General features: G+C 17.7%; 1 protein-coding gene across 6 annotated transcripts in view; it reads right to left on the minus strand.

Annotated features, from left to right (window-relative positions):
• Nucleotides 1–755: 755 nt before the first annotated feature.
• Nucleotides 756–14,563, minus strand: part of LOC119580917 (protein bric-a-brac 2-like) — a 54,257-nt gene continuing 40,449 nt past the window's right edge. For 5 of the 6 annotated variants that reach the window (XM_037929154.1, XM_037929156.1, XM_037929153.1 and 2 more), the window contains exon 8: nucleotides 756–2,017. In XM_037929154.1, coding sequence (XP_037785082.1) covers nucleotides 1,781–2,017 — 237 coding nt within the window. In that variant the 3' untranslated portion in view covers nucleotides 756–1,780. The remainder of the gene's footprint in view (nucleotides 2,018–14,563) is intronic. The other variant, XM_037929157.1, reaches the window with a different exon arrangement.

Consider the following 14,563-nt stretch of genomic DNA (forward strand, 5'->3'; position numbering starts at 1 on the left):
TGATAATGGATGCTGCTCCTTGATCAGTGCATTATAAATACATTGACTTTTATGGCTCTAATATTCTAGTCTGCCCAACTGCTTACTTTTCAGTGTTTTATTCAGAATCAACAACTGGCTTGCCCTGAATCAAAGGAAAGGAGAAAAATATCCTCTTACTGGTTCAACGTTTTTTTCATATGGGTCATCTTTGTATCAGTACTAGGACAACCACATTTTTTGGTGTATATATGTATATATATATTTTTTTTCACAACTGATGAAAAAGGTGTTGAGATTTCCAACTTGTGTACAATAAAGGTTTCTGAGGTTAATGCATAAAACCAAACTGGGATGCAACAAAATCTGAAGATCAGGATTAGTCATAAGCAAACCCATTTTTTTTTAGTAAGAGGAAACTGGGTTAACTACAGTCTCCCTGGCTGTAAGCTGACAACCATGAACAATGCCACACACTCATTCTATGTACTTGGAACTAACAACTTGCTTGTTACAACTTAAACACTTTCTCCCCTTTAATGAATACCTGGCTTAAAAATGTTTATTTCTTTTTCTGATGACATTTTGTAAATGCATACATTGTAAATATCCATTCCAATACATTTTTGTGGAACACTTTTGCTATTTCCAATTCATTTTATTCAGTTTCTGATGTATCATAATTAATCAAAACATTTGCTCATCTTTAAAATTTAAAGAGTATATATAACTTTGGGTGTCATCTTACTAAAGGTAATTGACAAGAAAACTACATCTTCATATTTTATGTTATATTGAACAAAAAAATATTGATTTGCCACTAACTCAGTATAAAAATACATTTTCCGTTAGGTACTGGCAAAAGTTAAAATAATTTCAAACAAGAGACCCTATACTCTTTCCAGAATAAATACAGTAATAATTATATTATTATTATTTTGTGCATTACCATTCAAATATTAGTTAATGTAATGTGGGTACAGAACTCAGATAACCTCTTGAGGGTAATATTCCTACAGGCACAATTCAGTGGTACCCCTGGAATGTATCCTCTGATGGACATTAGATCCACATTACACATACAGAAGCACTGTACACTAATTGACAATAAAGAGAGCAGGAATACAGATGTACATTTCCAGGGAGATAAAAGTTTTCTACAATGAGATGACATCTGATCTCAGCTTGGAATTGTTACATGAAAAATAGTGATTAGTGTTCTCTACAAATATACTTCTCTTTTCTTATAGGTTATCATAATGACACTGGGAATAAGATAATGCATATGAAAAGGCTGTGAACCTGCTACATTTCACTAATTGTTTTCAGAAACTGTGAATAAATTAAAGGAAGAAATTACAAAAATAATTTTTTGTTATGAATCTAATTCTCTTCATAAAATTGTAAAGAAAGACATGACTGACTAAATATAATACATGCTTTATGTACTGGCTATATTCATATGCACTTCCTCAAGGGTTTCAAATTTGTTATAAACAACTGAATAATTCTTCTGAAACCCACTCCTACATTTTACATCCAAGAAGATTCATCCTCAAGGTATAATATCACATGTCTGTATGGCAATGAAATGTACCCTTGAAACTTCTCTTGCCAGAAGGCACACTGACATCCTTTTATCACACTTGAAAAATACCAGTTATCACCCAATGCACAGTCACCCGCATTAAACACGCATTCACAATATACTACATAAAACTCAAGGTAGAACTCTATCTGGAAGTATTTGTCTCTTCTTTTTTCATCCCTGAATGAGAAATTATAGTGTAGATTCCTTTCCTCACTTGCTTCCTTCACCTTTATCTCTTTGATTTTGACTTTGAATTGCATCTTTAGACTCGCCATCTTTTCCTTTGGAATCATCCCCATCTTTATCCTTCTTATTCTTAATAAGCTCCATCAAGGAATCAATTCTTGTTGGCTGTGCAATCTGGAGAACCATGTGTGCTTCCTCCAGGATTAAGAGGCCATTGCGTGCATCCCCTGATGCAAGGTTATGTCTTCTTGTAACATGTTCCTGTAAAAAAAAGAAAAAAGAAAGAAAGAAAGAAAAAAATTAAACATCATACATTCATTTTGTAAGATTTATCATCACAAAAAAAAGAGAGAAAAAAAAGAAAAAAAGAAAAGAAAAAACAAGAAAGAGAGAGAGAGAGAGAGAGAGAGAGAGAGAGAGAGAGAGAGAGAGAGAGAGAGAGAGAGAGAGAGAGAGAGAGAGAGAGAGAGAGAGAGAGAGAGCAATAAAAATAAAATAAATTAATATACAGTTTCTATCAGTATACTTTCATTGTCATTCTCACTTTCACTCTGTATGTATATGTATATGTATATATATATATATATATATATATATATATATATATATATATATATATATATATATATATATATATATATATATATAATGTATATATATGTATATAATGTATATATATGTATATATAAGTATATATATGAATATATATGTATATATACATATATATACATATATATACATAAAAACATATTTAAACATATATACACATATATATACAATTGACAAATGTAGACAAGGTATGAATGAGACTGAATATCTTCACAATACAAGAGATGTATTTACATCTCTTGTATTGTGAAGATATTCATTCTCATTCATACCTTGTCTACATATATATACAAATATATATACATATATACAAATATATGCATACATATACATATATATATGTATAATATATATGTATATGTATCCATATATTTGTATATGTATATATATTTTATATATGTAGACAGGTATGAATGAATGAATATCTTCACATACAAGAGATGTAAATCATCTCTTGTATTGTAGATATAGTCTCATTCATACCTGTACTACATTTGTCAATTTATATATATGTGTATATAGTTTAAATATGTTTTATGTATATATATATATATATAATATAATATACATATATATTCATATATATATTATATATACATATATATACATATATATACATATATATACATTATATATATAATATATATATATATATATATCTATATATATATATATATAATCTAATAGAAACAATATATAAATAGAAATATATATATATATATATATATATATATATAACTATTATATATAATATCATATACATATACATACAGATGAAAGTGAGAATGACAATGAAAGTTATACTGATAAAACTTTATATTATTTATTTATTTTTATTCTCTTTCTCTCATTTTCTTCCTTCTTTCTTTTCTCTCTTTCTCTATATCATCTATCATCTATTCTATTTTACCCTTTCGTTCTCTCTCTATCTCTCTCTCTCCTCTTCTTTTTTTTTTTCTTTCTTTTTTTCTTTTTTTCTCTCTTTTTATGTGATATAAATCTTACAAAATGAATGTATGATGTTTAATTTTTTTCTTTTTTCTTTCTTTTTTCTTTTTTTTTACAGGAAACATGTTACAAAGACATAACCTTGCATCAGGGGATGCACGCAATGGCCTCTTAATCCTGGAGGAAGCACACATGGTTCTCCAGATTGCACAGCCAACAAGAATTGATTCCTTGATGGAGCTTATTAAGAATAAGAAGGATAAAGATGGGGATGATTCCAAAGGAAAAGATGGCGAGTCTAAAGATGCAATTCAAAGTCAAAATCAAAGAGATAAAGGTGAAGGAAGCAAGTGAGGAAAGGAATCTACACTATAATTTCTCATTCAGGGATGAAAAAAAGAAGAGACAAATACTTCCAGATAGAGTTCTACCTTGAGTTTTATGTAGTATATTGTGAATGCGTGTTTAATGCGGGTGACTGTGCATTGGGTGATAACTGGTATTTTTCAAGTGTGATAAAAGGATGTCAGTGTGCCTTCTGGCAAGAGAAGTTTCAAGGGTACATTTCATTGCATACAGACATGTGATATTATACCTTGAGGATGAATCTTCTTGGATGTAAAATGTAGGAGTGGGTTTCAGAAGAATTATTCAGTTGTTTATAACAAATTTGAAACCCTTGAGGAAGTGCATATGAATATAGCCAGTACATAAAGCATGTATTATATTTAGTCAGTCATGTCTTTCTTTAACAATTTTATGAAGAGAATTAGATTCATAACAAAAAATTATTTTTGTAATTTCTTCCTTTAATTTATTCACAGTTTCTGAAAACAATTAGTGAAATGTAGCAGGTTCACAGCCTTTTCATATGCATTATCTTATTCCCAGTGTCATTATGATAACCTATAAGAAAAGAGAAGTATATTTGTAGAGAACACTAATCACTATTTTTCATGTAACAATTCCAAGCTGAGATCAGATGTCATCTCATTGTAGAAAACTTTTATCTCCCTGGAAATGTACATCTGTATTCCTGCTCTCTTTATTGTCAATTAGTGTACAGTGCTTCTGTATGTGTAATGTGGATCTAATGTCCATCAGAGGATACATTCCAGGGGTACCACTGAATTGTGCCTGTAGGAATATTACCCTCAAGAGGTTATCTGAGTTCTGTACCCACATTACATTAACTAATATTTGAATGGTAATGCACAAAATAATAATAATATAATTATTACTGTATTTATTCTGGAAAGAGTATAGGGTCTCTTGTTTGAAATTATTTTAACTTTTGCCAGTACCTAACGGAAAATGTATTTTTATACTGAGTTAGTGGCAAATCAATATTTTTTTGTTCAATATAACATAAAATATGAAGATGTAGTTTTCTTGTCAATTACCTTTAGTAAGATGACACCCAAAGTTATATATACTCTTTAAATTTTAAAGATGAGCAAATGTTTTGATTAATTATGATACATCAGAAACTGAATAAAATGAATTGGAAATAGCAAAAGTGTTCCACAAAAATGTATTGGAATGGATATTTACAATGTATGCATTTACAAAATGTCATCAGAAAAAGAAATAAACATTTTTAAGCCAGGTATTCATTAAAGGGGAGAAAGTGTTTAAGTTGTAACAAGCAAGTTGTTAGTTCCAAGTACATAGAATGAGTGTGTGGCATTGTTCATGGTTGTCAGCTTACAGCCAGGGAGACTGTAGTTAACCCAGTTTCCTCTTACTAAAAAAAAATGGGTTTGCTTATGACTAATCCTGATCTTCAGATTTTGTTGCATCCCAGTTTGGTTTTATGCATTAACCTCAGAAACCTTTATTGTACACAAGTTGGAAATCTCAACACCTTTTTCATCAGTTGTGAAAAAAAATATATATATACATATATACACCAAAAAATGTGGTTGTCCTAGTACTGATACAAAGATGACCCATATGAAAAAAACGTTGAACCAGTAAGAGGATATTTTTCTCCTTTCCTTTGATTCAGGGCAAGCCAGTTGTTGATTCTGAATAAAACACTGAAAAGTAAGCAGTTGGGCAGACTAGAATATTAGAGCCATAAAAGTCAATGTATTTATAATGCACTGATCAAGGAGCAGCATCCATTATCAAAGCCACTGCACCCAAGGGCCTAAACCAGTGAGATAGCCAGACAAGTAGCTCACTTTGCCAGGCAGTTTTTTTTAATCTCGACTGTAATTGGTTCCCTTTTAGGGTTTGCCATGCACCTAAACCTGAACTTTTTTACTAAAATTTTAAAATAATTTTTCTGCCAACTTTGAAAAGGTTGCATCTTTACATGATGTTCAAGTACGCTTTTACAGCTTGTGTAGGCCCCCTGAAAAATGAAACTGAAGCCATAAGGTCAATGCAATTTTGAATACACAAAAATCGGGTCAAAAAAATTGGGGTCAAGTTAATCTGATTCATTAGTGAATGATTTTAAATATTATATGCTATTTCTAGGAGGGATACAAAAAGGTCTGAAGTGGTTTCAGAGGTAGAGGAAGATGGCCATAGGAGTAACTTCATTGGAAAATTGACAGATTATTTTGGGGAATATGAGTTGAATTGCAGATCAAGTATCTGGTAAAAAACCTACAAAAAAGTGGACAAGGCATGATTAAGAGACACCCTGCAACCCCCCCAAATAATAATTTCAACAAATGGACATGGTTCAGAAAAATTACTGGATTTCATCAGATTGGAGAAGGAATTTTTCTTCATCTGAACAGGGTGGATGAATGCCATAGGATACCCATTCTGGAAAATAGACTATACAAGGTTAACAAAGCCAGCTGGTTTTCAAATACTACTAACCCAAAATAAATTAGTCTTGCAAAGGCCCGCCAGCTTTTAGAGCAAAACAGAACAAAAGGCTTCAAAAGACCAATTTGAGGGTCAAAAAAGGGAAGAATGCTCCCCTGTCCCTTGTTATTTTGGGTGGCAGGGAAATGGGGACGGACCCAAAAACTGAGGATCACCTGCCTTGAACCCGCCCTTACTCGTAATTTTGCAGGTCTTTTCTTTCCCCTTTCCCTTTTCCCCCTTTTTTCCCCAACCCCTTCTACTATTATCTTAAGGGGGGAGAATCATTTGAAAGGGTGAAAACTGACTCTGGCTATCATAATATTTTAGGGGGGCCATGGGAAAAGCATTCCCTTTTTTATTTTTAGCCCCTTTCCCTTCAAGGGGACCCCGAGGGGTGAACTGTTTTCCTCACTAATTTTTCCAGGCTTACCATGGGCATGAAGATTTTGTAGCTTTATTAGAGGTATTGGAGACTTGCCCTTAATTACGGACCCCAAAAATTTCATTCTCCCGGCCTTAACCCCAAAGGGTCTCCTTTGGACACGACTCTGAACACTGCTATACTACCCTTCTCAAAGCCATGCACCTCAGGAAGTCCAAAACAGGCGAGTGAGTAACAAAAAGGAGAAAAAAACAGCATTCTAGGGACATTTTTTAAATATCCTTTTTTTGGTGTAATTAGTAAAAAAAATTTTTACGGGGGGGGGGGGATCGACCCGGAGGGGGCAAAAAAGATCTTGGGGGGGGGTGGGGGGGGGTCAACCCTTACATAAGAAGCAGAACAATTACAATGGGGGGAATAAGTTCTTCCAGGGGAAAAATTTTTTCTAGTGGATTGTCTATTGATTGTTCTTAAAAATATATTTTTTTTCTAAAAAAAAACCCCCCATAGGGACATAAAGAAAAGGGGGAAAAAATTTAAACAATTTTAAAAAAATTGGGGAAATGTAATTTTAAAAGTTTTCAAACTTTTGTAAATTAAAAAAAATTAAAAAAAATTTTTTTTTTAAACAATTCTTTATAAAAAGAAAAAAAATGCTCTAAAATTTCATTTTTTTTACCTATATCTTGCCTTTCCCCGGGTTTTTAAAATTTTTAAAACAAGAAAATTTTTTTCTAAAATTACATTTTAAACCCAAAAATTACCTGGAAATTCCTGCCGAGGGAATGAAATTTCCCTTGAAAATTTTTCCCCAAAGGGACAAAACCTTTTTTTTCCATTAAAAAAACCCCCTTTTAAAAACCCCCGAAAAACCCCTTAAAGCTTCCTTATTAAAAAAAAATTAGTTTTTTTTCTTTTTTTTTTTTTTTTTTTTTTTTTTTATCCCTTGGAAATTTAAAACCTTTCCTCCCTTTTCCCTTAAAAAATTTTTTTTTTTTTTTGCTTTGAATTGACTTTGCTCCCCCCCTTGGCATCCCCATCATTTTTTTTTTAACCCTTGGAAAAAAAGGGGGAAGGGGAAATTTCTTCCTCCCTTGGGAAAATTTTCACCCAAAGGAGGGAAAGGAAAAAAAAAAAAAAAAAAAAAGAAAGAAAGAAAAAAAAATAAAATTTTTTTTTAAAAAAAAAAAAAAAAAGGGGGGAAAAAAAAAAAAAAAAAAACAAAAAAAAAATTAATTTTAAATTTTTATTTTTCATTAGGGTTTTTTTATATTTTTTTAATTAAAAAATAATTAAAATTTAAAATATATAAAATTAAAATAAATTAAATTTGATTTAATTAAAAAATTTTTTATTATTTTTTTTAATAAAATTTTTAATTTAAAAATTAAAAAAATTAAAGGGAAAAAATAATATTTTAAAAAAATTTTTTTAAATAAAATTATAAAAATTTTTTATTTAATTTTTATTAAAAATTTTTTTTTTATAAATTTTTTAAAATATAAAATAAAAAATATATAAATAATATATAATTATAATTTTATAAAAAATTTTAATTTATTTTTCCCCTTTAAAATTTATCCTTTTTATAATTAAAATTTAAAAATATTTTTAAAAAATATTTTTTTAATATTTAATTTTTTATCTAAAAATTTATAAATATCTCATTAATATACATAAATATAATTATTTTTTTATAAATTTTTTTATATATAATTTTAAAAAATATAAAAATTTTTTTATATATTATAAATAACTAAAATTTTTTAAAAAATAATATATATATTAAATAATATTTAAAAAAAAATTTTTTTTATATAAATTAAAAAAAATAAATTTTAAAAAAAAAAATTTTTTTATTAATTTAATTTTACTTTAAAATAAAATAAAAATATATAAATCATAAAAATAAAATATTAAATTTTTTAAAAATATTATAAAAAATATATATTTTTAAAAATATATATTTATATATATTTAAAATAAATATTATATATAAAAAAATTAATATATTTAAATAATATATTTAAATAAAATAAAAAAAATTTTTTAAAAATTTTTTTTTTATAATATAAAATTATAATTATAAATATATTTAAAAATATATAATAATATATATAAATTTTTTTATATATTATTTTAAAATTTTAAAATATATTTTTTAAAAAAAAAAAATATATTTAATTTTTATATATATATTTTTATAAATAAAAATATATAATAAGTTTTTTTAATTTAAAAATAAAATAAATATTATATATTAAATATATTTTTTTTTTTTAAAATATTATATATAAAAATTATTAATATATATTAAATATATTATAATTATATATTTAAATTATATATAATTAAATTTTATATAAAATATATAAAATTTTTTTATAATATAAATTTTTATATAAATATATTTTTTTTAAAAATTTAATTTAAAAAAAAATATATATAAAAATATATAAATATAAAAAAATATATATTTAAAAATTAAATTTTTTATAAATTTTAATTTTATATATTATTTAAAATATATACTTTTTTTTTAAAATAAAATTTTAAATTATATATTTAATAATTAAATTTTTTTTATTAAATATATTAATATTTAAAATAATATTTATATAATATTATATAAAAATTTTTTTTATAAATATTAAATATAAATTTTATTATAATTAATTTTAAATTTTAAAAATTTTTAAAATTTTTAATTTATATATATTTTAAAATTTTTTAAAAAAAAAAAAATATTAATTTTTATATAAAAAATTAATATATATAAAAATAATATATTTTTAAAAATTTATTTTTAAAAAAAATTATAAAATTTTATAATTAATAATCTAATAAAAATTTTTTTTATTTATATAAATATTATAAAATTTTTTAAAAAAAAAATTTTATAATTTATTTTAAAATAAAAATTTTTTATATAAATTTTATATTAAAAATTAATATATATATAAAAATTTTATATTTATATATATAATTTATATATAAAAAATATATATATATATAATATATATATAAATATATTATAAAAAATTTTTTTTTTAAATTTTATATTAAAAATTTTTTATAATAAAAATTATATTAAAATAAAAAAATTTTATATTAAAAAAAAATAAATAAAAAATTTAAAATATATATTTAAAAATATTAAAATTTTATAAATTTTTTAAAATAATTTAAATATATAAATATATAAAAAATAAATTTTAATAAAATTTTTATATATAAAAAATATATAATTTTTAAAATTAAAAAATTTATTAATTATTTAAAAAAAATTTATATAAATATTTAAATTTTTTTAAATAATTTTTATATTTAAAAAAAAAATTTTTAAAATTATTAAATTTTATAATTATAAAAATTTTTTAAAAAATATATTTTTATTTAAAAATTTTTATAAATTTATTATTTTCTCCTTAAAATTTTTTAAATTTTATATTAATTTTATATAATTTAAATTTTATTATATCTATAAAATTTTTATTATAATATAAATAAAAAAAAAATTATTTATAAAAAAAAAAAATTAATTTTTATTTTTTATTATATAAATTTTTATATTTTATATAATAAAATTTATCTATAATTTTATATAATATTTATTATTATATACTATATTAATTAAATTTTTTAATAAAAACTAATATAAATTTTAAAAAATTAAATTATTAATAATTTTTTAATTTTTTTAAAATCTAATTTTTATTTTTTACAAAATTTTTTTATTAATTTTTATTATTTAAAATTTTAAAAATTTTAAAATTTTTATATATATTAATTTTATAATTTTTTTATTTTTTAATATTTTTATTTTAAAAAAAAATTTTAAAAATTATATTAAAAATTTTTTTTTTATATATATTATAATTATCTTATAAATTTTATATATTATAATATTTTTATATATATTTTTGTTTTATATTATTATTTTTTTTTTAAAAAAATATTATTTTAAATTTTAAATATAATTAAAAAATTTTTTATATTTAATAAATTTATTTATAAATTAAAATATAAATTTTTTAATATTAAAAAATTTTTTTATTATAATATTTATTTTTTTTTTATATTTTTAAAATTTTATAAATTTTTTTTTTATTTTAAACTATAAATTTTTTTTTTTAAAAATTTAAAATATTTAAATTTATATTTTATATTAATATTTTTAATATTTTTAAAAATTTTTATTTTATATTTTTTAAATTTTTTTTTTATAATTTTAATATTTAAATTTTTTTAATATATATTTTTAAAAAAAATAAAAAATTAAATTTTAATATAATTTTTTAAAAAATTTTATAATATATATTTATATATATATATAATATTAAAATTTAATTTTAAAATAATATATTTAAAAAAATAATAAATTTAAAAATATATAAAATATAATTTAAAAAAATTAAAAAATATATAAAAAAATAAATAATAAAAATATATATATATATTATAAATTTTTAAATATATTATAAATTTTTTATTAATTTTAAAATTAAAAAATAATAATTTAAATATATATAAAAATTTTTAAAAAATTTTAAATATTTTTTATATTTATAATTTTTAAAAATAAATTTTTTATAATATTATAAAATTTTTTATTTAAATTTATTTTTAAAATTTTAAAAATTTATTATATTTTTTTTTATATTATTTTATTTTTTTAATTATTTTATAAAATTTTTTTTAAAAAAAATTTTAATTTTAAAAAAAAATTTATATTTTTACTTTAAAAAAATTTTTTTTTTAAAAATTTTTTTTTTTTTAAAATTAATATATATAATATATTAAAAAAAATTATAATAAATTTTTTAAAAAAAATTAATATTATATATAAAATATATTTATTTTAAAAAATAATTTTTTAAAAAATTTATATTAAAATAAATATATATATAAATAAATAAATAAAAAATATATATAATATTTATAAATATTATTTTAATATTTTTTATAAAATAATTATAATTCTATAATTAAAATATTTATATTATAATATTTAAAAATTTTTAAAAAAAAAATTTTTTTATATTATTTTTATTAAATTTTTAAAAAAATTTAATATAAATTTAAATAAATTTTTATAAAAATATTTTATATATAAACTTTTTTAAAATTTTTAAAAAATTTTTAATATTTTATAAATTTTTTAAAAATATTAAATTTTAAATAAATTTTTTATTAAAAAATTATATTAAAAAATTTTTTAATTAAATAAAAATATTTTTTATAAAATTTTTTATTATATAATTAAAAATTTTTTATATATATATTATATTTAAAAATTATATAAATAAATTTTATATTTATAAATTTTTAAATAAATAATATTTTTAAAAAAACAAATTTTAAAAATTAATTTATTAAATATATTTAAAAAATATTAATAAAAATTTTTTTTTTAATAATTAAAATAATATATATAATAAATTTTAATTTTTATTTATATTATTTATATAAAATATATTATTCTAATTTTAAAAAAAAATATATATATTTTTAAAAAATTTAAAAAAAAAATAATATTATAAAAATTTAATATATATATTTATAATTTATTTATATATATATATATATTTTAATATATTAATATTTATAAAAAAAAATTTTTTTAAAAATTTATTATAAATTATAAAATATAATTTTAAATTTAAATTTTATTTAAATTTTTTATAATTTTTTTATATATAATTTTTTTTATTATTATTTTTTTATATTTATATAATTAAAATATATTTAATATTTATTTTAAAAATTTTTAATTTTAATTTTTTTTATATATATTTTAAATATATTAAAAAAAATTTTAAAAAAATTAAAATTATATATAATTATTTTTTCTAAAAATTTTTAAATAAATTTATATATATAATATAAATAAAATATTTTATTTATATAATAAATTTTATAAAAAATTATAAAAAATTTTAAATTCTTTTTTTTATATTTATATTAAAATTTTTTAAAATATATTTATAAAATTTTTAAAAATATTATTTTATATTAAAAATTTTAATATAAATTTTTTTTTTTTAAATTATTTTTATATATATATTTATAAAATTTTTATATTATTTAATTTTTAAAATATTAAATATATAATTTTTAAAAAAAATTTTTATTTATTTAAAAAAAAATAAAATCATAAAATTTTATAAAATAATAATTAAAAAAATTTTATATAATTAATTAAAATAATATATAAATTAATATTTTTATATATAAATTTTTTTTTTTAAAAAATTAAAATTTATTAAAATTTTTTTATTTTTTTATTTTTTTAATATTTTAATTTTAAAAAAATGTATTTTAAAAAAAAACTAATTTTAATTTATAATTTTAAAATTTATTAAATTTAAAATTTTTTTTTTATTAAAATTTTTTTTTTAAATTTTATTAAAAAAATTTTTTTTTTTTTTTTGTTTTTCCTTTTTTTAAAAAAACTTATTTTTTTCTTTTATTTTTTTTTTTTTTTTTTTTTTATTTTTTTTTTTAAAAATTTTTTTAATTTTATAAAATTTTTTTTTTTTTTTTTTTTTTTTATTGTTTTTTTTTTTTTTTTTTTTTTTTTTTTTTTTTTTTTTTATTTTTTTTTTATTTTTTTTTAATATTTTTTTTTTTTTTTTTTTTTTTCTTTTATTTTTTTTTTTTTTCTTAAAATTTTTTTAAAATTCTTATTTTTTTTAAATTTTTTATTTTTTTACTATTTTTTTTCCCTTTTTAAATTTTTTTTATTATATATTTTTCTTTTTTATCCTTTAAAATTTTCTTTTAATTTTTTTTTTTTTACTATATATTTATAAAAAATTTTTTTCTTTTTATTTTTAATTAATTTTTAAAAAATATAAATAATTTTTTATTATTATTTAAAAATAAAATATTTTTAATAATAATTTTTATTTTAAAAAAAAATTTATTATATATTTAATTATATTAAATTTTTAATAAATATTTATATATTTAAAAAAAATTAATATATATAATAAATTTTAAAATATATATAAAATATAAAATTTTTTTTTAAAAAAAAATATATTATATATTTTAATTTATATATAATTTTTTTTTTTAAAAATTTTTATATAAAAATCTATCATTTTAAAAATTATATATAAAAATTTTTTTAAAATAATACTAAATAATTTATATAATATAATTAAATTTTTATTTTTTTTATATTATAAATATATATTTATATAAAAAATTTTAATTATATATTTAATTTTTTTATTTATAATTATATATTTAAATATATAAATCCCCAAAAACCCCCCAAAAATACCCAAAATTTTTATTATATTTTTCTTATATTATATTTTATTTAATTAAATTTTTTTATAAAAATTATATATTTATAATTTTTAAATTTATTATACATCCCTTTTTAAAATATATATATTAAATTTTAAAATAATATATTTTTTTTTTAATATATAAATAAAAAAATATATAATAATAAATTTTAAAAAAAAATTTTTTTATTCTAATACTAAATTTTTATAATTTTATTTATTTATTTTTTATAAATTTTAAAATATTCTTTTAAAATTTTATAAAAATTTCTATAATTTAAAAAAATTATAAATTTAAAATTTTTATATTTTTATTATTCCCCAAAAAACCCCCCAAAAACCTTTATATTAAAATATTAAATTAAAAATTTTATATTTTTTTTTTAAAATAAAATTATTTTTTTATATAATTTAAAATTTTTAATATAATAATTTTTATTTTTTTTTTCTATAAAAATAATTTATTAAAAATTAAATTTAAAAATTTTTAAAAAAAATATTTTTTTATTTTTATTCTTTTATTTTTTTTTTTTTTTATCATTTTTAATTATTAAAAATATTTAATTTTTTGTTTTTATTTTTTTCCCATAATATTTTTTCCTTTTTTTTTATTTCCCTATTTTTTTTCTTTTTTTTTTCCCCCCCCCCCCCCCTTCTCATTTTTTTTTTTTTTTTTTTTTTTTTTTTTTTTCCCTTTTTTTTTTTTATTTTTTTTCCCTCTTTTTTTTT

The sequence above is a fragment of the Penaeus monodon genome, chromosome 14, assembly GCF_015228065.2.
Source record: "Penaeus monodon isolate SGIC_2016 chromosome 14, NSTDA_Pmon_1, whole genome shotgun sequence".
Lineage (NCBI taxonomy): Eukaryota > Metazoa > Arthropoda > Malacostraca > Decapoda > Penaeidae > Penaeus > Penaeus monodon.